Genomic DNA, 25,958 nt, shown 5'->3' on the forward strand with positions numbered 1-25,958 from the left:
CCTTGTTGTCATTCCAGCAGCAAGTGAAACCCTTTAGATTCTCTGAGACAGCCTTCCCCAACATGGTACCCTCCAGATGGTTAAGACAACTCCCATCAGCCCCAGCCAGAATGGCCAATGGCCAGAGATGATAGGAGATGTAGTCCAAAGCATCTGGAAGGCACCATGTTGGAAAAGCCTACTTTAAGGCATTTTAATTCATTCTTAATCATTGACGGAATTTGTTTTATGCTGGTCTTACGGAGGCAGGAGCGTGTGTGTCTGTGTATATATGATCTATTTGTGCATTTGTGAAGACGCCCTTTTGAAGGACAGGATAAAGATCCCTAAAATACAAACATGTACCACGATACTGCAAAGTTTGCGGGGTGGGGAGACAAAGCAAGAAAGGGATTGCAATCTGAAGAGCAAAGAACTGTGAATGGTACAAAGTGATGTCATTTAAGACTGAAGTTAATGCAGGAGTGAAGGGTTGCTACTCAAAAAGGTAAGTCTGTCAGAAGAGTTGTACTCCACAGACGGGGAGAGAAGGATGCTCTTCATAAATACACATTTATTTCTTTAGAAATGCATAATTACAGTGTTGGATAGTCATTTCTCCCTCTTTAGAAAAGTAGTTAAGCAACAATATCAACAAAAAAGGCAAGGGTTGTATGTGTGAGTTTTTCCCCCTTTTTCTTTTTCTGCAAATTCTTTTTGATTACACTTTAACAGAAGAAAAAACGGCAGCAAAAAAGCTAACATTTGTGAAAATGGGCCTTTCCCTCATTTTCTTTCTTAAATACATCTTTTTTTATTACAAACATAGCAAATTAAAAAAATTCTTCTTTCAACAGCAAAATATATTTGCACTCTTGATTCTTTGTGTGGTAAAGTATGCACTGCAAGACAGGCAAGTGTCTGATAAAGTATCTAGAGATGTTTACGAGGATGAGACAGAGATGAAAGGTGGTACATTAATTCATGTATTATCTTTTGATTAATTAAGTTTAGCTAGCTTTCATCTTCTGCAAAATGTTCTTTTTCTTCCAGGTATGGCTAAACCACATCTATTAGGAGTCTTTTGTACTGGAGTGAAAATGATGGCAGCTCTTCATCTGCGCTGGGGATTCTGGAGAGCACCTTCATTTGACAGCAAGTTCACTGGAGCTGGCTCACGCTCTTATGCACAGGAGGGGGTGGTGAGAACATCCTCTAGGCTGAGAAGCTCTCATGCACATGCTCCTTGGCTGGAATCTTCAGCTGCCAGCCAAGGTGACTGGAGCAGAGTCTGCTGCTGCTGCCGCCCCCCCACTGACTCTGTTTCACTGAATCTGAATGGCTCCATGGTCTATCTGCATTTCTGGCTGGATGGCTGACTGAAGAGAATCTGTATTCTGAGAGAGAGAGAGAGAGAGAGAGAGAGAGAGAGAGAGATGCCACAGGTGTACCATTATTAGCAGGGCTTGGCCATTCATTCAAAGGTGATCAAGTTGAGGCTGCTATCCTGAGCAAGCAACTGCCGGTAACAAGAAGGAACTCTTGACGCTCTTGCCATTTAAGACAAGGACTCGTCTGCTGTGTCAGAATCAAAGCCCACCTGGCCCAGCACTCTCTCTGTTAATGGCCTGGGTGCACTGTCCCTCCTCCATGCAGGAGAGCCTCCTCCTCAGTTGTCTGGTGGCTGAAATCTGGAAGCCGCAAAATCTGGTGGCTATTCATTCTGGAAGCGTTTCAGAACAGCCCTGACTTGTTCCACATTTGCTTTAGGCTCTCCTGAGCAATTCACTTCCCTATTAGTCACCTCATGTAACAGTTCATAGGCATTGCAGACAATCCTTTGTGAACCTAGACTTAAATGGGACACCTGGACGCTGTCTCTAAAGGGCTGGGTTTTGAATCCATGCGCTGGATCAGCCCAACACACCATTGTGCAATGAACCCCAGGCTTGCTCTGCCCTGTATCCTAAACCAGAAAACCATTCCTAAAGTCCTCTTTCAGAGTCACGTTTCCACATCCAAATATCTAATTACGGGTCTTCAGTCTGGAGTCAGCAGGTCTGCCCCCTGCAGCAAAGAGACACATTTGGTTCCTGATTCAAACCCATTACTTTTTGCTGTGACACATCTGTAGCCACATTAAGGTGCAACGTACCTGCCTGTCTACAATATCAGTTAGAGCAAGTATGTCAAAGCAGAACCAACACCCAGTCTGTGTCTGTGTTGGAATTGCTTTTCAAGATGTTTTTAAAGCTTTTTTTTAAAGCTGTGTTTAAAGATGTTTTGTTTTAATATATTTTAAAGTCTGTTTTTGGTGTTTTTGTTTGCGGCTCTGGGCTCCTACTGGGAGGAAGTACAGGATATAAATTTAAATTTAATAAATAAAACAAACACTTGGCTCTTTTTATTTCCTTGACTGCAATTCTATGCTCTTTGTGTTCTTATTGATAAATGTAACTTTTTGCTTATGTAAACCTTAGTTTGTTGTTGCAATTGTGTGGGCACAAGGGTGCGTGATTCTACCTCTGCTTATCGCACCATGTAATTCTGCCTCAGTTCTCTCAGCCAAGTTACTAAGGATGAGCGCACCAACCTTCCAGGAGAGTTGACTGACTGGAGACTGGAAGCTGGCAGAGTTACAACTTGGTACCCCCATTGAGATCGCTGAGGAACATAAAAGGCTGCCTTCTGTTGAGACAGAGCATCGGTCCTCTAGCTCAGTCTTGTCTACACTGACTGGCAGTGCTCTCCAGGGTTTCGGTCAGGGTTTTCTCCCAGCCTGCCTGGAGATGCCACTGGGGATCGAACCTGGACCCTTTGCATGCCAGGCAGGTGCTCTGCCACTGAGCTGTGGCCCTTGCTTTATTAAGGCTTCCTTGTAACCAAGGACAGTTCTACTGCCCTTAAACCTGGCAGGTGGTGTAATTAGTCTGAAAAATAAAACTAGAGCAATTAGGCACCCACCTAATTTTGTTTGCCTTGCAACTCCCTGGGGCACCCTGGTGAGGATCCCAGAGACCTTGCTGTGTGGCTTCTACATATCAAGTAGGAAAGGAGCCAGAGATTGGTTAAAGAGATGCTTCTCTACAGCGTGATATAGACACAAATGCATCAGTTCCAGAAAAGATCCCAGGAGTGTTTCAAGAGGAGATACCACTCTGTGACCACGCACGGATTCTTCTTAACAGAGTTCACTGCTGGAACTACTGACAGGTGTGTTTTCCGTTCTTTTTGGATCCAACACAAGCAGCAGAAGGAGGATTTAGGAGTAGCTGGTGGTTATTTGCTAACTATTTTCATTGCTGCTTGAAAGAGGCAATGCAAGTAGTTCGGGAGTTGGATGTAACTATTTCGGTCTTCCAAGGCAGAAATAGTTGGGGAGAGTGGCCTTTTCAGAAGCAGCAGCCTCTTCACTTCCTTATCCAGTGGAAGGGAACATACTGGGATAGCCACTGCTGTCGTCCCCATCAGTTTTTTTATTGATTCAACTATTAGATTTACATGGCCTATAAATATTCAATAAATATGCCCTGGGCTGCTTACAAACAGAAGTATTTTGCTGCTGAGTTAATCTGGGAGGAAACTACTGCTTTGTGAAAAGGTGTGCACATAATTGATACTGACCCCTTAAGACAGGGTTGGGGGCCCTAATTAGGCCCTCCTGGCCTCCTCATTTGGCTTATGACATCAGCTCTAGGACAGGAAAAATCCTGGCTCAGTCAAAAGGGGCTTTGCAGGCATCACCAAGGATCAGCCATGGAAAGAAGCTTTACAAGACCCAAAAACCACTAAGTCCCCTTCAAAGCGCTCCGCAGGATAGTGCTTTGAAAGAGTCTCTAAGTGCATGGCAAAAAAGTCACCTGACGTTATTGCGATGTCAGGTGATGGAAGCCCACCTGCAAAACATGGCCCGCACAGGGTGAGAGAGACAACACTCTGGCCCACCAGCCAGACCCAGCTCCTCTCCCTTGACTTCATGCTGGATAGCAGAAGATAGATCGGGATCCACCGGTAGATCTGTAGGTGATCTGGAGTAGGCCAGCAAGGGTTTCTGGCTCCTAACTGATTAAAAAAGCCAGTAACAAAATGACTTTTCCCACCTAAATTGGGGTGCTAAAATGAAGAACACTTAGGGCAACCAAGACTGGATTATTGTTTGAAAGGACTGAGACTGAAACAACTTCCTCAGGTTCAGAACATGCTCAGAGGCACCCGCTCCTTTAATTCCATCTGTATGTCTTTTCTACCTGGCTGTGGTTGGCAGAACTTAGGGTTTAAGCAAAAAACCAAATAAATCTGACAAACATTAATTCTGCCCATCCCTAATTTAAGATGACACCTTCTTTGCTATGTTCTGTGCACCTATGCAAACCGGTCAGGAAGACCTATCTTAACATGTTCATTTGCATCCCGCATAAAGAGATCAGTCTTTGTCAATCCCCCAACCCATGCCGTCCCCAGAACTCAGCAGGTGCTCAGCAACCATTTGTGGTCATGTCTGAATTATTATGAATTTGTACTGAACTGTATTTAAATTGTTTTTGCCTTATTTATAACGGTATGGTGTTCTTTGATGTGATTATATTGACAGAAAGTCTTGCTAATTCTTAATGCTATTGTTATTATTGTGAGATGCTTTGAGGTCAACATTAGTGTTGGAAAAGCAGAATAAAAATACTAAATTAAATCAAACTCTTTCCCCGTGAACCACACATCAAAGCATCTGAATTTTCAGAAGTGACATAAAAGCTTTAGGCTTTGCACAAGCAGGTTTTGTGTGGCCAAGAGGCCAGTGTGAAATTGCAGAGGATGGGTGAAGTGCGGGATGACTGTAGGAGGGCTAATGTTATCCCTATGTTCAAAAGAGGGCAAAAAGGAGGAACCTGGGAACTATGGATCAGTCAGCGTGGCATCAATCCCTGGGAAAATTCTGGAGCAGATTATAAAGGTCAGTCTGTAAGCACCTTTAAAACAATGCAGTGATTACTAGAAGCTCAGTCCTGGGCCCAGTGCTCTTCAACATGTGTATTAATGACATGGATGAGGTGGTGCAGGGAATGCTTATCACATGTGCAGATGATACAAAGGCTCAGCAATACTACATGCAAGAAGGATCTTGGAATTGTTGTTGATCACAAGCTGAATATGAGCCAGCAGTGTGATGAGGCTGCAAAAAAGGCAAATGCTATTTTAGGCTGCATTAACAGAAGTATAGTTTCCAAATTGCATGAAGCATTGGTTTCCATCTATTTGGCACTGGTTAGACCTCATCTTGAGTACTGCATCCAGTTCTGGACACCGCACTTTAAGAAGGATGCAGACAAACTGGAACAGGTTCAGCGAAGGACAACGGCCAAGGATGATCAGGAGACTGGAAACAAAGCCTTATGAAGAAAGACTGAAAGAACTGGGCATGTTTAGCCTTGAGAAGAGAAGATTGAGGGGAGATATAGTAGCACTTGAAATTTTGTCTCACAGAAGAGGGCCAGGATCTCTTCTTGATCATCCCAGAGCGCAGGACATGGAATAATGGGCTCAAGTTACAGGAAGCCAGATTTCAACTGAACATCAGGAAAAACATCCTAACTGTTAGAACAGTATGCCAGTGCAACCAATGACCAAGGGAGGTGGTGGGCTCTCCATACCTGGAAGCATTCAAGAGGCAGCTGGACAGCTACCTGTCAGGGATGCTTTAAGTTGGATTCCTGAGTTGAGCAGGGGGTTGGACTTGATGGTCTTATAGGCCCCTTCCAACTCAACTATAATAGTTCTAAGCAATGCATATTGGCAATTTGGTTTTAAAATACATTGGCCAGGCCAATTCCACCATCTCCTCTCTGCAATGTCTGGGGAAAAAACAACAACAACTTAGCCCTAAAGGGAGTGGGTGCAGTAAAAAAAGATGGAAGCCCAACTAATGATTTTCCTCTGAGTGGTGAAGGATTTGCTTATTTATAAATAAAGGGGCTGTGAAGTTCAAAATGGCAACACTTTGTTCTCAAATTAAGATCAGACACTTTGAAATCAATTACTGCCTATTTTTGTTTGTTCTTCTGCCAGTAACAACATGTGGCTGCAGACTTCACAACCCCCAGTCCCCCCCTCCTCTTTCAATTTTACACATCATTTGGGTTCCTCACTTTAATTAAAAACTAAGAAGTTATCAATAAGAACATTCACAAGAGCAGTTTGTCTGCAGCTGGAGCGGCCACCCAAACACCTGGAAGAAAGAACTCTCTAAAGCAGCTACTTTGCAAGTCCAGAGTTAATTGTCCAAAATTTAGCCAGATGCAAAAGGCTTTTCAATGGACTGCCTTTTAAGCGGAAGCCATTTCCCCTTGCACCAATTTCAGTGGAGGGAAGGAAAAACAATTCTTGTGTGGTATTCCAATGTTATTCCTGTAATTTAACATGTCAGGAGCCATTAGAACCTCTGTAAGAACGCAATCAGTACATGAAAATAAACAAGCAGCCCGCACATGAGCTGGGTCGCAAGCTGGCATCTGTTCACGTCCAAAGCAGTCCTACTTACGCTGTGCCACAAACATGTTACCTGTTACCCGCTTAAGTACTTAATTTGTGGGCAACAAGTCCTCAGGTGGCCTGTTATTCATATCAGTGTTTTGCATTGGATCCAGACAAGTGCTGAATGGTGCCTGGTGAAACCAAAACTGCCGTGGAACGTGTTGGACAGAGCTATCCATTGCATCATAGAAAGAGATACGTGATGCAGGTCAGCGAACCTCCATCAGGGTGAAAGACTGCAAGCCTTGGAGTTATGCAAGATTTTATCACTGGTGAAGAGCTCTATATAACTCAACAGCACCTATATTCTCACAGCAACTGAAGCTGTTCCAAAAGGGTGCATTTGATGGCCCTTTTTGATGTGCTCCCAGGCTGTGGCTGTAGAGTTAAGCAGATAATAAAGAAATACTCCCCCCAAAGAAAGGAGTCTGGCTGTGCAAGTTTCCCACATTGACTTAACTCCAGTGCCCCCACCCCCCACCCCAAAACATGCTCTCTTTGTATTCAACAATCAAACTGCCCATATTGCTTGGTCTCTCTTCCTTTAGTGGGCTCCACAGATGGCCCAGCCAGCCCGAGCAAAGCCATTTCTACCCTTGTCTGCACTTTTAACATGCCCCCCTCCTCCTCCTTTTAAGTTTCAACATTCCTTTCAGTTTATCTGCAGCATGGTATAAATCTCTGTGGTTAACCACAGTATTAAAAAACTAACATTGCACAAAGTGTTTGAAAGAGAGCAGTTCCGCTGTCGCTGCCAATGGTGTGCGAGACAGATGTAAAGATTTATTGCTGGATTCAGAACGGCCGACTCCTGTCAAATCTGAGCAGCAAGAGGGGAGGATGAAGTCACAAGAGACTCCCCTCCCCCACCTGTTGGATTCAATGGGAGGCAACTCCAACCATTCCTGGGCTGGGAGAGCTCGGCCGCAGTAGTTCAGGCATTGGAGACTTTAAGACTGATTACTGCAGTGCACTCTCTCCGGGGCTACCCTTGCACTTGACCTGGAAATTGCAATTAGTGCAGATTGCTGACGGGAGTGAGACCCTGCCAGCATTTTACACCTCTGCTCAGAGATCTGCACTGGTTGCCAATTTGTTACCGGGCCAAATTCAAGGTGTTACTATTGGTATATAAAGCCCTTAACAGCTTGGGACCAGTTTACTTCTGTGACCACTTTACACCATATGTGCTCAGTCAAGCAGTTCGCTCTGCAAAACAGGCACTGTTACAGGTGCCACATAATACTCATTCCACACTTGTAAGAAATCATTCCTTTAGTATGGCAGCACCAGCTCTTTGGAACTCCCTGCCTATTGACATCAGGCAGGCGTCTTTGCTGTATTCCTTTTGGTGCCTGCTTAAAACTTTCCAGACACATAGATGTTGATCTGTTTTAAGCTTTTTTTGTTAGTACCTGTTTTATTTGTTTTAAATATGTTTTTAATTACTTGTTTTTAATTGTTTTATTGATCATTTTAATGTTCTGGAAAATGCTTATATATTCAAGCAGTATATAAATTTTGTTAAATAAATATATAGGTGACCTGCTGACACTCTGAGTCCTTGCTGCCATCCCTCCGGTTGCTTGCGAATGCTCTCTCCCCCCCACCCCAAGGCATCAGCACTGAAGGCTGTTATATTCCACTACTCTGTAACAGCCTGACCATCTCTGCAGCACATTTCAGACTGGGAAGGGACTGGGGGAGAGGGGGACTTTTTATGATTAACAAGGGCAGCTTTGTTTATTCCCAGTTGTGGATGGTGACTGACTGGAACTTCACACCAGCTTTGAGTAATTGGCCAGCCCATATATCCCTTCTTCACTGAGAATTTATTTTAGTTATCCTCTTGCAGACATTCTGAAACTTACAGCACTGCACATGTCCTGTGCATTGTCAATAGCGCTACAGCATCATCCAGCTTCTGGATAGAGGGGTTTTGTTCTGTGACTGATACATACTCTTAGAAACAAACAGCGCCAGGAAGTGACATGGCAGCAAAGACTGAGGTGCCAGCAGCCGTCACAAGCAACGGGATAGAAGGTGGTGGCCAGTGTCTTTTGTCAGATAAACAATGTCAAGTTGCATCAATGCCATTCCTGCTTTTTACCTTCAGAGAACAATTTTTCCACATCACTCATTACAGAGACCTCTGAGGCATATAGTTGAGCAAATGCTCAAATCCATTTTGACCAGGATTATTCTCATCTCAGAGAACTCTGGGACAGATTTTAGAGCAGGCACTCAAAGCCATGTAGGAGGTGGACAGACCACACTTGTGGGATACACTGGGATGGCCTGTCTCTCCAAGGACAAATCTATGTCAGGGATACAGATATTTGGAGCGGGGGGGGGGGTCAGCAGAACTCCACAAAAATCTGGTCAAAGGGAGTCAGATTGCATTGTTTATAGTCAATGGCCATCACACTGAACACCTTTTCTCCCAGAACACTTTTCCTAATATGTACATACCTAGGCATTAAAGTCACCAACAGAGGCGCTCCTCTGATTGCCCTCATCTGGCAGAAGTGCAGAGGGTGGTCACAAGAAAGGGGTCCATTTCAATAGTAGCATCCCACTTAGGGGATGATCTCCCCAGGCCTGGTGCCAACATTATTATCTTTTCAGCTCTAGGCAAAGATGTGACTTTTATCTTAGGCATTTGATTGTTAAGGTTTCTGGATGCTGGTGATATTTGTTGCTGGGATATTTTATGGTGATCTTGCTGCTGTTGTGTGGTTGGGAATTTTTATTACAAGTCATATGGTCTTACCATAGGATCACTTTTAGTTTTGATTACTGTGTTTTGATCGTAATGACCTATTTTGTATTTGTTTTATATTTAAAGGCAAACCTATCTAATTTGCACTTTCCAAAACAATATGTAAACAGAAACACAGCCATCCTTAGAAATTCACTCCTCTCTCTCTCTCTCCAGCCAAGTCATGTGTACAATAATGCATCATACTAGGGAAAATGGCTTTGCAAAAATGTCCAAATTAGGCAAAACTGCATGCAAAAAGACCAAATTAGAAGAAATTTGCTGATGAAATTTCATGAGAACTTTTTTTTTAAAAAATGGAAATGTTGACAACTGATCTTGAGAGTAGGAAAATGAGAAACTGAAATGGGCAGATTCACCCATCCCTTCTTCAAGCACACTCAAAACTCCCCAGAGTTGCATGTTGCAGGAGGAAATGAGGAATGGTGGGCAGGGTGTCTTTAAGGGGAACTGACCTTTACAATGGGGAGCCCCAATCTAGAACATAGATTGAATATTTGTGGGCAGATATATAATAATGTATGTAAGATGTGTCCATTTCTCAGGCTTTAAACCTATGTTTATATTGTCAAATATTTTGCAACAAAGATTGCAAAGGATGCTTGTAATACCTGCTACACACACACACACACACACACACACACACTCCCCTGCTCCTCCTTTCACCAAGAATTCTATGTATTTGTATTCTGTCTAATGAATAATGAGACAGTCCCTTGTTGCTTGAATGTGTCGCTCTACCTGTTCTATTTGTCTCTAAAGAAGAGCTGCAAGTCAAATGGTGTGTTTTGGCCATTCCAAACCACTCTACTGCTCCCTTAATGGAATGGAGTTGTTCCCAAAAGGAGGCCCCAAACATCAGGCCTTTGGCTTGCAAAAAAAGAAGAAAGAAAAGTGCAAACCATTGCAGGGCTGTGACTTATACAGAGGGGCACCCCTAGATGGCAAAAAAAGCACAGAAGTGTGTCAAGCAGAAGAGTACTATTCTAGCTGAAATAGCGGAACACACAGTTCTGAGCCAATGGTTGCAGCCAGATTAGAAGTAGCTACGGAACAGGGGCTGGGGATGGAAAAGCTGAGAATCTGGACTCCAGGAATGGAAATGGCAATACTCTATCAGTAGTAATCCTGCTGGGCAGGGTGTGAAAGGAATGCTTACCAACTTATCCACAACTGGTTGTCCTTGTGTTCTTTCCAGCCATTTCATCTGCACAGTGACTGGGGAGCTCATTCAGGCCACATCACAATCCAAGAGAAAGCCAGAGGGCTACAGCTGATGTGGAGCCCAGAGCCGTAACCCTTTTGGCTCTGAGGCCAGAGCTTCCTTCCCCCACTTGGCAATGGAAAGAGGACGGAAGGTTCTTGGGCCCAACAACTGCCAAGCCCCAGAGTGACTCACCTTGGGCTACCTTGGCTTGCTGGCTCTGACCCCTGGCACTCTGGAGCCTGCCTCTGGCTCACCCGTGGGTGACAAGCCGCTCTGGAGCTCTCCTTGACATGCCCCTGCTTTGGGGGACTTAGCCTGAAACCAAAGGCCTCCTTCACTTTGTGTGGTGGAGTGCTTAGAGTGCTGGACTAGGACCTGGGAGACCAGGGTTCAAATCCCCACTTGGTCATGAAGCTCACCTTGAGCCAAGTACAATCTCTCAGCCTAACTTACCTCACAGGGTTGTTGTGAAGATAAAATGGAGAGGGTGGGAATCCATGCTTATACACCACCTTGAGCTCCTTGGAGGAATGGCGGGATATAAATGTAATAATAGATACATAAATAAAACTTGAAACTGCCTGTTTGATTATCACTTCCACTGTTAAGATACAGAGCCAAAGCCAGCCGCCTGGGCATATTTCACTTGATCAGCAGAGGCCAGCCTGGGCATGGTCCACTAAGCGAAACAGTCAGCAGCATCACAGCAGCAGGCCGGAAGGCAAAAATGAGCCCCTGCTGTATGTCTTAAGCAGGGTTACAGCCTTCACTACACTGCCAGAAAGTGCCAAAATGGTCTGCGTCTGTGTTAGAATTGCTTGTTAATATGTGTTTTTTAAATATGTTTTAACCCTTTTTTAAAAGATGTTTTTAAAGCTTTTTAAAAAAATGTTTTTAACATTGTTTTGTTTTAATGTATTTTAAGGTCTGTTTTTATTATGTTTTACAGTGTTTTTAGCGTTTCTGTTCGCCGCCCTGGGCTCCTGCCGGGAGGAAGGGCGGGATATAAATAAATAAATAAATAAATAAATGTTCCTGGATGCCTGTGCTACTTAGGGAGCCTGTGGTGCAGGATAGGCACTCCTGGATCAACGGCTCCAACTTTCTTAGTTCTAAAAGAGTAACATACAAAGACATAAAACTCTTAAGTCGGACCCGACAGATTATCATAATTGTTGGGGGTTTTCAAAAGGACCCTCATATTCTGACTAGAACCCATGGGCTTCCTCACTCAGGGCTGATGCAAACCTTTAGGCATATCTGCTCTTTCTACTCGCAGTAACAATGTAAGAGCCTGGCTGCCAGATCAGGCCAAAAGGGGCCTATCTAATCCCGCATCCTGTTCTCACAGTGGCCGTCCAGATGCCCCAAAGGGAAGCAAGCAAGCAGAAGCACTTTCTTCACCTTCAACCTTTCTTCACCTACCAAGCAGCTGGTATTCAGAGGCATACTGCGATCAACAGCGGAGGCAGAGCAGAGCCATCATGGCTAGTGGGCACTGATAGACTATTCTCCACGAATTTGTCCAATCCTCTTTTAAAGCCATCCAATAGTGATTGGGCGGGGGGGGGGGACAAAGCTGCTTCTGTGTATGCAGGTCTTGTGGGCTTTCCAAAGGCACCTGAGTTCACCTCTGTGAGAAAAGGATGGGCCTTATCCAGCAGAGCCTTTCTTACGTACTTATGTATTCAAAAACGTGAACAATCATACTGAGCACAAAATGTAACTTCCATTTAAATACAATCACAGCACTCTCAAGATTGCACAGACAAGCTTCAAAGCATAAGGGCAGTGTCTGTTTAAAACCTTAGGAACCGAGGATGGGACATCAGTGCTTTTTCCCACCCTGACGCCAGAAAAAGCAGAACAAATTGTGCAAAATAAACAAATGCATGCAAGCGGTATTTGAGGTGTGGATTCCAGATTACAGCTTTTACAAGCACATAATTTGTTGTTTAACTACTCCACATTACATTATGTGGTGAGTCTACCATACTGGAAGTATGGGTGGGGGGCAGTGGGGGGACTTATCCTTACAACATTAAATAAAAAGGACTGAATTTATCACAGGCAACACTTTCACAAGAACTGAGAATTATAGGCCAAGCAGGAATCAAATGCTTGTGGATGGCATCGTAGCTGCTCAGGCAGTTCTCATCCGTCACCCCCTTTCAAACAGAGAAAAGATCTACGTACTTGATTAGCAGCTGAGTGGTCTGTCACTGGCGCCAGCTGCACATACTGGACTTGGATATCACTCCCCTGGAGTGGAGATCCATCAACGCCACCAGCTGCATGATCAGAAGACGCAACGGCAATCAACTGAGCACCCTGTAGCACCTGCAGGCAACCAACAGACAGAGATCCTGTAAGCAAACATCATTGCAAAGGCATCATGAAACATCTGTAACACGGAGAACACATGCAAGCCCCAAAAAGCTAAATCAACCCTTTAGTCAATAACTATTAAGTTAGACTACAAGAGTTCCCAGGAGGAGAGAAAAAATGTGTCCTTGTTTGAAAGATTCTTAAACCTTGATGAAAAATAAACTCTCCCCAGCTCAACAGGCATTTAATCTTAGTTGTTTTATGATCCAAAATCTATAACTTTCAGTACTTTATGAAAAAAATCTTGATTTTCACTGTTATCTTAACACAATGGACTTAAAATTGTGTCAATTTTATTCTTGATTTATACAAATCTGACAACATGTTATCTCTGCAACCAGTAAAGCAGCAATACTTTAAGAACAACAGGGAACCAACTCTGCTCAAGCTGTCAAACTCCAGCTCTTTGCAATAAGCACATCACATTTCCCATCACCACAGTAATAATTTAACCAGGTTCTCATGATTAGACCATTCATAGCAAGTTTAACACAATTAATGCTCTTTAAGTCCTATAATTCATTCACACCACTTTTTTCAGACGTGCAAGCGTTCTAGTCTAAGCTCTCATTTTCATGGTCAAACACAACAAGCAAACTGTATAAACACAGATCTCTCACAAATCCACATGGTCTCAACAGCGCTTTTCTTAAGTATTTTCACAGACATCGCTGGGGGCCATATCCACAATGGCATGGTGACATGCCAAGCTCTGGCCATTCCTTAGGAATATCAGGACAACTCATGCAGGCTAAATGTAATATCGTGTGACATTGACCTGAAAAAAGTGAGGTGAAGGAACGCACACTCATTTTTAAAGAGCATACCTCCCTACTCTAATTAAGATTAATTTTACAGATTGGCCTGTTAATCCAATAAAATACGTCTTATATCCTGACAATGCTGCTAGTTATGCAAAGAACACACCATCCTTCTGTTAAAATGTGCCAATTCTTTGTATTTCTTACTATTAAAAAAGCCACAATCATAGCCCTATAACAATTTATAAAGTCGTGGAATTTGGAGCACCAATATTATTTACATTTACATTTATACCCTGCCTTTCTTTTCATAATTGAGGCGGCTTACATATGGTTCCCAGGCATCTCCCATCCAGGCACTGACCAGACCTGACCCTGCTTCCTTTCTCTCCTCCTCTTCTATCACTATGGGTTGCACAACATCTAAATGAATTTCAGAAAAAGAAAACATCTCGCATAAAACCTTTTGTTTCCAAGGTCTAAAATCTCGGTCCAAACTATGAAATAAGTGAATGTTCAAAGACATGCATAAGCAGGCTTTACTGGCATTTCAGAAAATAGTAGCATCACAATTTTTCCACTGACTACATCTCTGCGGGTAGATGCTTTGATTCTATCCGTTTAACTATTTTAAAATTCCAAAGTCTTGGAGGGTTACTAAATGTTCAATGATAGGTTTGATTTCTTTTTGTGATTTTTTTTAATGTAACAAGAATATGAATATACTAAACTCTGAAAAATACTGTTGTGACACCCAACCCCTAGAACCTCTATTCCTAGCCTGGTCTTTGGGAGAAAAGGACCAAATTAATATTTTCTGATTGATCTATAGAAGGAAAGCAGATGAGAGGGTTTGGAGTCATAGCTGACAGAACAAACTCTAGCATCGACATGTTACGTAAACTTTTGTATTATTCTGAAGACAGATGGATTCTTTCAGAGCAATGGATCATTTTCATGTATCTTAAAAACACAAGTTGTTCCAGAGCTTCCAACACTGCAGAACTCTCTTTGTACATGTGTATGAACTGCCATATCTAACTGGTTAAACATTTTGCTTATAATAAAAATACCAGGCTTGTTTGTAAGTAAACTGAAAACATAAGTGGAATGCTGAGAATGATTGATGGGCATCCCCCCATGCCCCAAATCTCTGGATGATATGTATCTTTTTTCCTCCTTTTTTCCAAGTTCCTTGTGGCTTAAGAGGTTAAAAAGGAGCATGCAAACAGACACTGACCATACTGAGATGGCACGGAAGGAGATTGTACCATTGGTATCACCTGAAGGGTGATTTTCTTAGGTAGTCCAACATCACGTGGGATATAGCGCCATCTAGCATCCGAAGGCAAGAATGGATCGAAGTCAAGACCTGGGGCATCAAGCCCCTCCCACTCCAGTTCATTCGTGACGAGACCGAAGTGAGAGACATATCTGAAAAGACATAAAAGGCTAACAGGCCTAACAGCAAGGAAACAGTGTCCCAAAACATGACCCAAAGATCGCAAGCATATTAAACAGGTCCAAATTGGTCTTGACTTGGTAAAAAAGTTTAAATATTATAACACTGAAGAGTAATAAGTGGTAAGGTAGCAAAAAACCCCAAATCCTCCAAAAAGGGAGGGCCGTGATGTCGGACTACCTAAGAAAATCACCCTTCAGGTGATACCAATGGTACATTTTCCTTAGGTAGTCTGACATCACGTGGGATGTACCAAAGCAGCCCCTAATGGGGAGGGACCGCCTCTTGGCTACTTAGCAGAAATAACCTGTTGTAAAACACGCCTCCCGAACGAGGCATCAGCAGAAGCGTAACCGTCTATCTTATAATGTCTTATGAAAGAATTTGGGGTAGACCATACAGCCACTCTGCAAATCTCTGCTAGAGGAGAATTGGTTGCGAAGGCAGCCGTAGTGGCAGCTGACCTAGTGAAATGTGCCGTTATGTTACGAGGCACTGGCAGCTGAAGGGACTCATAGGCCAATGCAATACAGGCACGCAACCAACAAGATAACGTAGAGCTAGACACCTTTTGCCCCAGAGTACGCGGGTGAAAGGATACAAATAAGGAATCCGTTGACCATATGTCCTGGGTGCGAGACAGGTATGTCTTGAGGGCCCTCCGGACATCTAGCGAGTGCCAGGCCTTCTCGAGTGGATGAACAGGATCCGGACAGAATGAAGGCAAAACAATGTCTTGGTTACAGTGGAACGCCAAAATGACCTTGGGATGGAAGGAAGGATCTAGACGTAGTACCACTGAGTCCTTATGGAAAATACAGAGATGGCGGGCCGAGGACAGTGCCCCCAACTCTGAGATTCTTCTCGCCGAGGTGATTGCCACGAGGAACAGGACTTTGAAGGCCAAAAGACGTAAAGGCACAGATTGAAGGGGCTCAAAAGGAGGGCGCTGCAGGGCTTGCAGGACCTTCGATAAACTCCACGACGGAAAGCAATGGCAAACTGCTGGCGACAGTAGGACGGCCCCCTTCAAAAAACGTTTGACCAGTGGGTGTGAACCCATAGGAATAGTAGGAGACGTGACGGAGAGAATAGATGAAATGGTGGCAGCGTGGCGGCGTAAGGTGTTAGGTTTCAGTCCCATCTTCAGGCCTCTATGTAAAAATTGCAGTAGATGTTGAACCTTGGCCTGAGATGGTAGAACGTTTTGAGAGTCACACCAACTAGCGAAGGTAGTCCAGGTGCTCTGGTAGACCCGAGAGGTCGACTGCTTTCGAGACGCGAGAATTGTGTCCACAACTTCCTTAGACAGTCCTGAATGAATCAAATGTCCGCATTCAAATGCCACGCTGTCAGATGGAGCCATTCGGGATCCGGATGCCAAATCGGGCCCTGAGATAGAAGATCTGGTCTGAGTGGCAACCTCCAAGACTCCGTCACTGAAAGGGAGAACCACGGCTGACGAGGCCAGTACGGTGCTATCAGGATCAGATGGGCCCTTTCGTGTCGCAGATTCCTGATGGTCCTGCCCAATAGCGGTATCGGGGGGAAAACATATAGGAGGCCTGCTGGCCACTGAGTCAACAGTGTATCCATCGATTCCACGTCGTTGTCCAGATACCTGGAGAAGTAGCGAGGTAGCTGGTAATTGTGACTGGATGCAAACAGATCCACCGAGAGGATGCCGAACCGTCGTTGGAGAAGGCTGAACACCATGGGGTGTAGCTTCCATTCTCCCGGGATCACTTGTTGTCTGCTGAGCCAGTCGGCTGCAACGTTTAACAAACCTCGGAGATGTTCTGCTCTCAGTGAAAGTAGATGTATTTCGGCCCATTGGAAGAGTTGAGACGCTTCCGCCTGGAGGCACCGTGACCTGGTGCCCCCTTGTCTGTTCAGATGTGATTTCACACAAGTATTGTCAGTGCGAATCAATACGTGGTCCAGAAGGAACAAGGGTTGAAAATGCCGAAGAGCCAGATGGACCGCTCTTAGTTCTAGCCAGTTGATATTGTGACTTGCTTCCGTGTTGGACCACACTCCCTGAACATACTGGGAATTGCAATGGGCCCCCCATCCGGACAGACTGGCATCTGTGGTGAGTATGGTCCTGTCTGGTTCTCGGAACGGGGTTCCCAGTCTGAGATTTTTGGCCATAGCCCACCAATGGAAAGAGGTCTGCAGAGATGGGTGCAGGTGGACCGTACGGAGGTTGGACGTGGCAATGTCCTGTTGGAAAGGGAGTAAGGCCCACTGTAAGGGTCGAGTGTGGTGCCGAGCCCATGGCACGATGTGAATGGTCGAGACAAACATTCCCAGAGCCCTTGCCAGAAGCATTAAGTCCACCCTCGAACGACATGCGAGGTGTAGAGCCATCTGTGTGATGGCCGTAATTCGATCTGGTGACAAAAAGACCATGGCCTGCGTGGTGTCTAGAATTGCACCCAAATGTTGTAATCTCTGAGTTGGTAGTAGGTGACTTTTGTCGTAGTTGACCAGCCAACCATGGGTGCGTAGAGCCGTAAGAGCAGAGTGGACATGAAAGAGGGTCAAATCTCTGGAACTCGCTTGAATTAACAGATCGTCCAAGTAAGGATAAATGTGGACTCCCTGGAGGCGGAGATAAGCCACCAGGGTTAGCAGCACTTTGGTGAATACTCGCGGGGCCGACGAGAGACCGAAAGGCATTGCTCGATATTGGAAGTGATGGGGGCCAAAGGCAAATCGCAGGCAACACCTGTGGGTTGGACAGATGGGCACATGAAGGTAAGCTTCTTTGAGATCTATGGAAGCCAGAAAGTCCCCTTTGTGTAGCGCCTCTACAATTGATGCCAGGGACTCCATCTTGAACCGTCAGTATTTCACGAAACGGTTGACAAATTTGAGATCTAGTACCGCCCTCCATGACTGATCTCGCTTGGAAACTGCAAATAGGAGGGAGTAAACCCCTTGTGCTCTCTCCTCCGATGGTACAGGTTCTATTGCAGCTATGTCGAGAAGATGGGTTATGGCTTCCCGCATGATCTGGCACCTGACTTGAACTCTGGGTAGAGTGGATGGAATGAACCTGTCTGGAGGGATCAGCCAAAATTCAAGTTCGTAACCATGGAGGAATAGATCTCTGACCCAAGCGACCCATGTCAGACATAACCAGTGACTTGCAAACATTAGCAATCTGCCCCCCACAGGGAAAGCGTCAGTATTGTCTTTGCTGACGAGCTCCCCTGCTATAAGTTGAAGTTGAGGCCCCTTGACTTTCCCTGTTCTGTGCTCTGGCTTGGAAACGTTGCCTGTTCCAGGATCCCCTGGAGGAGCGGAAACCAGAAGATCGAAAGTCGCGGCCTCGCCCTGCAGGCCGCGCTCCTCGAAAGGGCTGAAAGGAGCGATATGGGGTGAAACGTCTGAAAGCCCTACGATCCTCTCTCTTAGAAGTGGCCAATACTGGCCTTCGGCTGTCTTTAGGGTCTACCAAGACCGCCTTGAGAGCTTCGTCTCCGAAGAGTAAAGACCCAGAAAAGGGTGCTCTAGACAAGTTGCCTTTGGCCATAGAATCAGCGTCCCAGTGCCTGAGCCAAAGGGTACGACGAGCTACCACCTGTGAGGCTAGAGCTTGCGCGCCCAGCTGGGTGGCATCCAGTGTGGCGTCGGCTACGAAGGCTGCTGTCTTGTGTAATTTTACCAGGCCCTTGCAGAGCTTGACAGTGTCTGGTTCGGGATCATCCAAGAGTTCGTCTAGCCACATCATAGCCGCTCTTGAAAATATGGAAGCTGAAGCAGACGCCTGAATAGTAAAGGCAGTAGCCTCGTGGTTTTTACGCAAGGCGTAGTCCATGCAGCGTTCAAAGGGGTCCTTTAGTTGTGATTCCCCTTGCTTTGGAAGGAGCGAGCGCGAAACTAAACTGGAGACTGGATCGTCGATGCCTGGAACAAGCAAGCGATTCATAAAGTCCGGGTCCAGTGCATAGAGCCTTTTGGCCATAATGGAAAAGCGGCGTGCCTGCAGAGGATGATCCAGCTCTTCCTTGGCCAGCTTGCCAATGGGGTCCGGCACAGGAAGGTAATGATCCAAAGATTTTGGAGACTTAAGAACTTTAGCCCCTTTCATGGGGAGAGTGGTAGATTCGGGCTGTGTAGTTTGAAGGCCCAATGTGCCCAAATCTCTGCAAGATAGCGGAAGAAAGTCGGCCGCATCAAATAAGCGATATGAGGTATCCTCCTCGAAGTCTGCCTCATCACTCCACTCATCCCCTTCCGCTTGAAGAGAATAATCTGGGTCCTCCAACCCAGGGCTGTCATCTCCAATCCTGCCTCTAGCAACGTCAAATGGGTTGGGCGAGGGGAGCGGTACCACATCAGAACAGCCACATGGGGCTGGGGCACAGGAAGGGTGCTGTTCGCTGTGCTGAGTCAATGGAGCTGTCTGGACTCTCGACTGATCTGAGAAGAGGCTTAGTATATCTTTCAACTGCATCAGGAATTCAGGAGATAACTGCAGTCCTGGTACAGAGGCAGGTAGTTGCCCTGATAGCGGACCAGCAGGAGGTTGTGCTTGTGGAGGAACAGCAACAGTGGGCTCACTGGGCTGGAGCGGCAGGCTAGATTGTGAGTGGCAGACCCCAGGCTGGTCAGGAAAACCCTCGAAGTCATCCTCAGATGACCCAGCTGGAGAGTGAAAGAGTGCTGTCAAGTGCTCTTGGTTAGCAGCTTGAGAATGTGGCACAGAAATGTAACGCGTGTTTTTGGTGGCACTGTGGCACAGAAATGTAACGCGTGTTTTTGGTGGCACTGTGGCACAGAAATGTAACGCGTGTTTTTGGTGGCACTGTGGCAAGACAGGTGTTTAGTTTTAGCCACGGCCTTGGAGTGCAGCCTGGGCAGTTTTTGATTTGCAGACTTATGATGTGAGGACTTGCAGCGTCTCTTAGCCACTGCTGAATGTGCATCTGAGTGTTGATCCGCCATTCTGAGCGCCCAGCAATGCTATACGAACACACGCACAGAGGTGGGGGGTGCGGTGTGGCGTACAGTTCCAATACACAGCTGCGGCACAGATAATTTCAAGGTGCAGTCCGAATATGCAGTTGCTGTGCAGAGGCACTTGTAAAAATAAGTCCTACAGGCACTTGGATAGCCTGACTAAATAACTGTACAAACAAGTGAAGGAGAACAGAAAGGGCGGGAAAAATGGGCAGATCAAAATGGTGCCCGTGAAAAAGGGTGGGAATTTCAATCAAAATGGCGGCCGGGAAGAAGGCACAATGGCGGGCAGGCAAGGGTTCCTGGTGCTTTAGAAGGCCTGTAACGGCCGCGGCAGTAGTCAGGCAGACAGATAGGGGAGGAGGAGCAAGGGTGAGCTCCAAGCACAGCGTATAAACGATGACGCTCTTTAAATGTGAAAAAGGCTGGGGGGGGGGTTCTCCCACGGCCACCTGAAGAGCCTCAAGGCAGAAAGAGGCTAGCAGAGGAGCCGCAAAGGCGAGCTCCAACCGCCCCTTGCCGAGGGAGGCTGCTGCCTATCACTTCAGCCCAATAGCAGCCCCCGCCAAAAAAGCAGAAGTTAAAGGAGCCGCAGATGCGGCTCCCGACGAAACAAGTGAAAGCTCTAGGCAAAACTCAGGCAAAAAAGGCAGCAGCCTTTCGCCGCAGCCCCAAGCAGCCGCCACCGAAAAAGCAGATATGAAAGGAGCCGCAGCTGCGGCTCCCGGCGAGGTAAAAAGCGAGAAAAGGCGGCGGCAAGACAGGGGAAGGGCTGACAAGAGAGCCGCGGCTGCAGCTCTCAGGGCTCGTCCCAAAAGAGAGGGGAGCCCAATAAAATTAGACGTCACCTACGGTGGGGAAACGTCAAAAAGGAAAAAATACTAAAACACTGGCCGAAAAGAGAGCCGCAGCCGTGGCTCTCAAGGAAGGCTCGTCTCTGGGAGACGGGAGCCAAAAGGGAAAACAGCAGCCGCTGGATTCCTCAGTAAAAGGACCAAAAGGGGGAAACAAAGTGAGGTAAAAATAAAAATCCCCCCCCCCAAAAATAAGGTCCCAGACAATAGAAAAAGAGAGCGAGGGAGAGAAGAAACAAGAAGAATTTTGACAGTACCACACACTCAAACTTAGCTACAGAAGAAGATCCAAAGGCCTCGAACGAAGGAAGGCAAGAATGAACTGGAGTGGGAGGGGCTCGATGCCCCAGGTCTTGACCTCGATCCATTCTTGCCCTTGGACGCTAGATGGAGCTATATCCCACGCTGTCATGGCCCCGTCAGAAGACTCATCAGACGAGGATGACTCGGGAGTAACAGCAGCAGACCCAAAAGGAGAAATGGATAAAACTCCTGAGAACCCAGCTCCTTCTCCCCCTCAGCTGCAGAGCACCCCAGACACAGCTGAAGCCCTTCAGCCAGACGCAGACGGTGAACAGGAGACTCCCCCCTCACCTGCAGAACGTAGACAACAGAAGGTCAGGCAGAAGAGGGGCAGGCCTGTCCACTTAAGGCCAAAACGCTGAGGGCTCACACCTGCTGACAAACCTGCTCCTTAAAAGTCAAACCTTGGGTTCAGCTTGTTGCTGACTACAATGTCAGGCGTGACCACTGTGTGTCTTCCTGTCTCCTGAACCTTGACTTGGACTGATCTCTTGGCAAACTAGACCCGGACCTTCACTGACGTCTCTTCTGGATTTCTGGCTTGGCACGTAAGCTTTGAACGGCCTCTGCCCTTAACTTGCTTCCTCCTTGCTAGCCTGGCAGATTTATAGCCAAGCTGCCGGCTGAGGACTTACGGCCTGGCAATTACCAAGGAATCTCCAGCCCTGCCTGCACCCCCACCGACACTGCTGTCTCAGTGAGGAGCTGACACACGTGATGTCGGACTACCTAAGGAAAAGCCTCTTAATTAAACAATCTGACTGTGATGCAGCAAGCTCAGGGTGCACAGATAATAATCTAATTTATTTTAATGCTGCTATTCAAAACCACTGTCCTGCCTGTGGAATTATTACTGAACCAGGTAAGAACACTGGTAGACAAGAGACGTCTTTTCCTCCAGTTTGTCCTTTTATTGGAGAAGAATTTGGAAATGAAGCCAGTATAGCATTGCAGTGTATTATTTTTGAATTTGCTAAGCCAAAGCATGGGCCAATCCAGACTTGGTCACAGCTCAGTACATTTGACTTCTCTCCATCTGGCCCAGAATCTCCTTTTTGTTATCAAATGACAAAGAGGACCTACCGTGTAGTCCAAAAGCATCACTGCTACCTAACCAACCACACTGTCTTCTGCAGACAATGCAAATAACCACTGAGCTCCACGAAGGAATATGTTCAAACACTCCTCATTTCTCATCAGGGCTTCGGACAATATTTAGAGATGTGCTTTTACAAGCAATAAAATATTAACACAGCTGTGCTGAATCCCTACATCCTCTAAATACTTCTTTAATGGGTTCTGGATGCTGGCAGGCCACCTTCAGAGAACAATCATCCCATCACAGGGCAGTTAAAGTGGGAGGTGCGTTTTTGCAAATATGGGGTCTTACACAGTTAAGTTCCTAGGAATTTCCTCAGGGATTTTTGGCTCAGAGCTACAAAGGATTGGTAGCTAAAAATGCCATTTACAGATACTATCATTTTTCTTGCCCTGTTGCAGGATGGGGAAATAGTTCTAGCAAGACTGGATAACCCAAATTCATTAGGGATCTGTTGCACCACCCTGGCAACTTTATGAGCATGTTTAGCGTACAAAGTGTGATTCACAGTCCTCATCCCATCCTTTCTCAAACTGGCACTTGCCAGGTTGTAGTACGAGCATCTCTACAGGTGCCCAGGCGCAGCTTCTCTTGCAAGTGGCTACACTGCCCAGCCTGAGAGGTGTGCCCCGGGATCCTTTCCAATGTTACCAAAGATACTGGAAGCCTAACTCAGACTGGATGCTGTGCACAATCCAAGCACTGTGCTCCACGTAACTCTGTAGCATTAGGTACATAGGCAGTTTCCTTATACCATGTCAGACCATTGGACTATCTCTCTCATCTGGCCCTTCCCCTTTGCAAGAGATCCTGGGAAATACGTTCTCGTTTCATTGGTGCTCCCATTAACCACCTGGATAGCTTTGCTGTTTCTCAGGGTGCAGAATCTCTAGTGAGCAGAAGGTGCTACTTGCCTGCAAAGTCTTGACCTGTGCATTTCAGTGCACAAAGCAGATTCACATGTGCTGACCTTGATGCAGTTAGATTTGCTCCCTCTGGAAATGAAATGAACTTTGCAGCCACATACTATGTATGGCTCTAGATCTGGATGAAGGAGTGCAGAGGGTGCGGCTGAGCGCCGAAGAGGGAAGCGCCCATTGTACTCGCCTATGGAAGTTTACGAGCTTTGTTAAAAGAATAAGAATACATTCCTACTCAAAAGTTTCCAAAAACATTTAAAGTAGACAGGAAAAGAAAACAGAGAAATATACTAAATAACCGAGGCACAATTATGCTGAGGCTAAAACGCAAGGAAGCCTTTGTTCTCCCACAGCAAAAAGTCAGGAGATATATGTGAGAAGTTTGGCAAGTAGTTCTTGAGCAAGAATACTGCCTTTGTCTGGCCATTCCCAGGGTCTCTAGACCACCAGTCCAGCTCTGTGTCCCTTGCCTGCCACTGACCTTAACAAACAAAAGGAGCCCTTCTATGGGAAACCCTAAACAAACAGCTTGCCCCAAGGCTGAACTTTCTTTTGTAACTCTAGAGGGGTTCTTAGACATCCTTTCACGCTGATACAAAACAGGTAATAGAAGATGGCCAACAAACCAAGGAAAACAGAAGTGCCCTTCCAGTTGAACAGATGGTTAGAGGCAATGTGCACACGAGAGAGAGCGTTATGAAGACGTTCCTTTTTGTTGTTGTTTCTTGGCTTAAGTGTCCAACCTCTTAGGCCCAGCTTTTGCCTGTGACTTCCTTAGAACTAATTTTGCTTTATGTCAACTTTTGTTGATGCACAGCAACATCTGGCCACCAGTTCCTCATTTCTGACTGGCAGTAGCACTTCAAAATTCAAGACAAGAGCCTGTCCCAGCCCTACCTGGAGACACCAGAGATTGAATCTGGGACCCTTCACATGCAATGCATGCACCTGATCGCTGAATAACGGCCCTTCCTCTGAGGCCTTTTATACAAAACTTTGCATGCTGGATTCTGTGCAGCTAAAGGCTCTCTACCCTGGTGTGCATATCCCACAGCTTGGTGGAGCATGTACAAAGTGAATCACTCCATCTTCTGCACAATGGGTTGTAGCCAACTAGGTTTTGCTCAGAGTAGACCCACTGAAATGAATGACCCTGATAGTCATGTTCATTAACTGCAATGGGTCTAATCCCGAGTTGGACTAGCATTGGATACCACCCAAAGACAAAGTTCTGAGATACGGATCAAAGCTGCTCAGCTCCTGGCTTTTTTCACACTCTCGCCACAATGACACCAAGTGGGCAGCTATGCTACACATTCTAGAAAAACAGTAAAATTAGGAATAAATGTTCTGAACCAGGCTGCACATCTCTCTCCTTCTGCTCCACATGTCATTCCATTTAAAGACGGTTTCCATCTGCAACCAATAGCTCCCAATTAGCATTTAACTGTCAGACCAGGAAAAAAGTATTAAAACGTAATACATTTTCCTTCTTGCCACCCACCCATCCTGCCTCCCAATTTCACTCTGAAGGCACAGCTTCCAAACCCCAGTAACTGCTCAGATCACATACTTGGTTCAATAACATTTATGGCTCACAATTATTCTTCAGGGAGCCACCGTATATAGGTTCATTTGTTACATTACATAATTCCATGCAGGAGGATGGTTTTAAAAAGCAAAAACCTGTTCCTCTCAGTGCAGGACAAATTCTTCAGTCTCTTTGCAGCCAAAGCAATCTTGGGGCATACATTTCTTGTTACTGCTACTTTGTTATTTTTAATTAGGCTGGGCAAATCTTAAATTTTAATTAGGCTGGGAAAATTAAAGTGTTTTTAGTGATTTTGTTTGTTGCCCTGGGAACCTACTGGGAGAAAGGGTGAGATATAAATCTAATAAATAAATAAATAAATCCCCAATTTGTTTCCTATTTTTAATGAGAAATTCAGCAACATGCAACAGGACTGCATTGATTTGTTTCTTCTTATTACTCCTTCCAGCTTGTGAAGATCCTTCACACATGACATCCTAATTATTTAGAGAATGGCTATTTATAAACCATTCACACCTGAAACATTCTACACCACAAATAACAGCTTCAAGAACTTCTGCATGAACGTTAACAAAATAAAATGACTGGGGGGGGGGGAGGCGGCAGGAAAGGAAGCAATATGGTGCCACTGACTAGTTTCTGTGGGCTACAAAACAAACCCTTTAAAAGTCTGCAAGCAAAGCCTCTCACAGTTGAAGAAATCCAGGGCTGCAAGTAGACTTTTGGATCCTATGAAGAAGTCTGCTGATTGACCTTTATTATAGCCACTCAACAGGCCAAACAGCCTTACCAAAAAGAATACAAAAAGGAGAAACTAGCTTTCAGAAGTTCCAACTGTTAAAGTTTGTTGCAGCTCAGCATGGTTTCAGAACTAAAGTTCCTTCTTCAGGAGAAATTTCAATGGAACAGAAGCAGCTGATCAGCAGAACCGGAGAGAATAAGTTATAAGTTATCATCATATTATAGAATGGACCCGTTACTTCTAAACAATATTTGGGGAACTTCTGCACCTTTCCAAAAGAAATACACCTGTTACCCATCTGATCTCACATTTTCCAAAGGGTGCAAATTACCAAGAAAGCACCCTTGTCTTTGTGGGAAGCAACTCTTAAATCCATTTAAGCGTGGACAAACTCTATTAAAGCTTGAACT

General features: G+C 45.5%; 1 protein-coding gene across 3 annotated transcripts in view; it reads right to left on the reverse strand.

Moving 5' to 3' along the window:
- Positions 1–539: 539 nt before the first annotated feature.
- BANP (BTG3 associated nuclear protein) overlaps positions 540–25,958 on the reverse strand; it is a 199,721-nt gene continuing 174,302 nt past the window's right edge. For 2 of the 3 annotated variants that reach the window (XM_061594509.1, XM_061594510.1), the window contains exons 12-13: positions 12,690–12,833; positions 540–1,376 (exon numbers count right to left, since the gene is read on the reverse strand). In XM_061594509.1, the coding sequence (XP_061450493.1) occupies positions 1,305–1,376; positions 12,690–12,833 (216 nt within the window). In that variant the 3' untranslated portion in view covers positions 540–1,304. Of the gene's footprint in view, positions 1,377–1,607; positions 2,047–12,689; positions 12,834–25,958 lie in introns of those variants that run through there. The other variant, XM_061594512.1, reaches the window with a different exon arrangement.

This window comes from Rhineura floridana, chromosome 13 (assembly GCF_030035675.1).
Source record: "Rhineura floridana isolate rRhiFlo1 chromosome 13, rRhiFlo1.hap2, whole genome shotgun sequence".
NCBI lineage: Eukaryota > Metazoa > Chordata > Lepidosauria > Squamata > Rhineuridae > Rhineura > Rhineura floridana.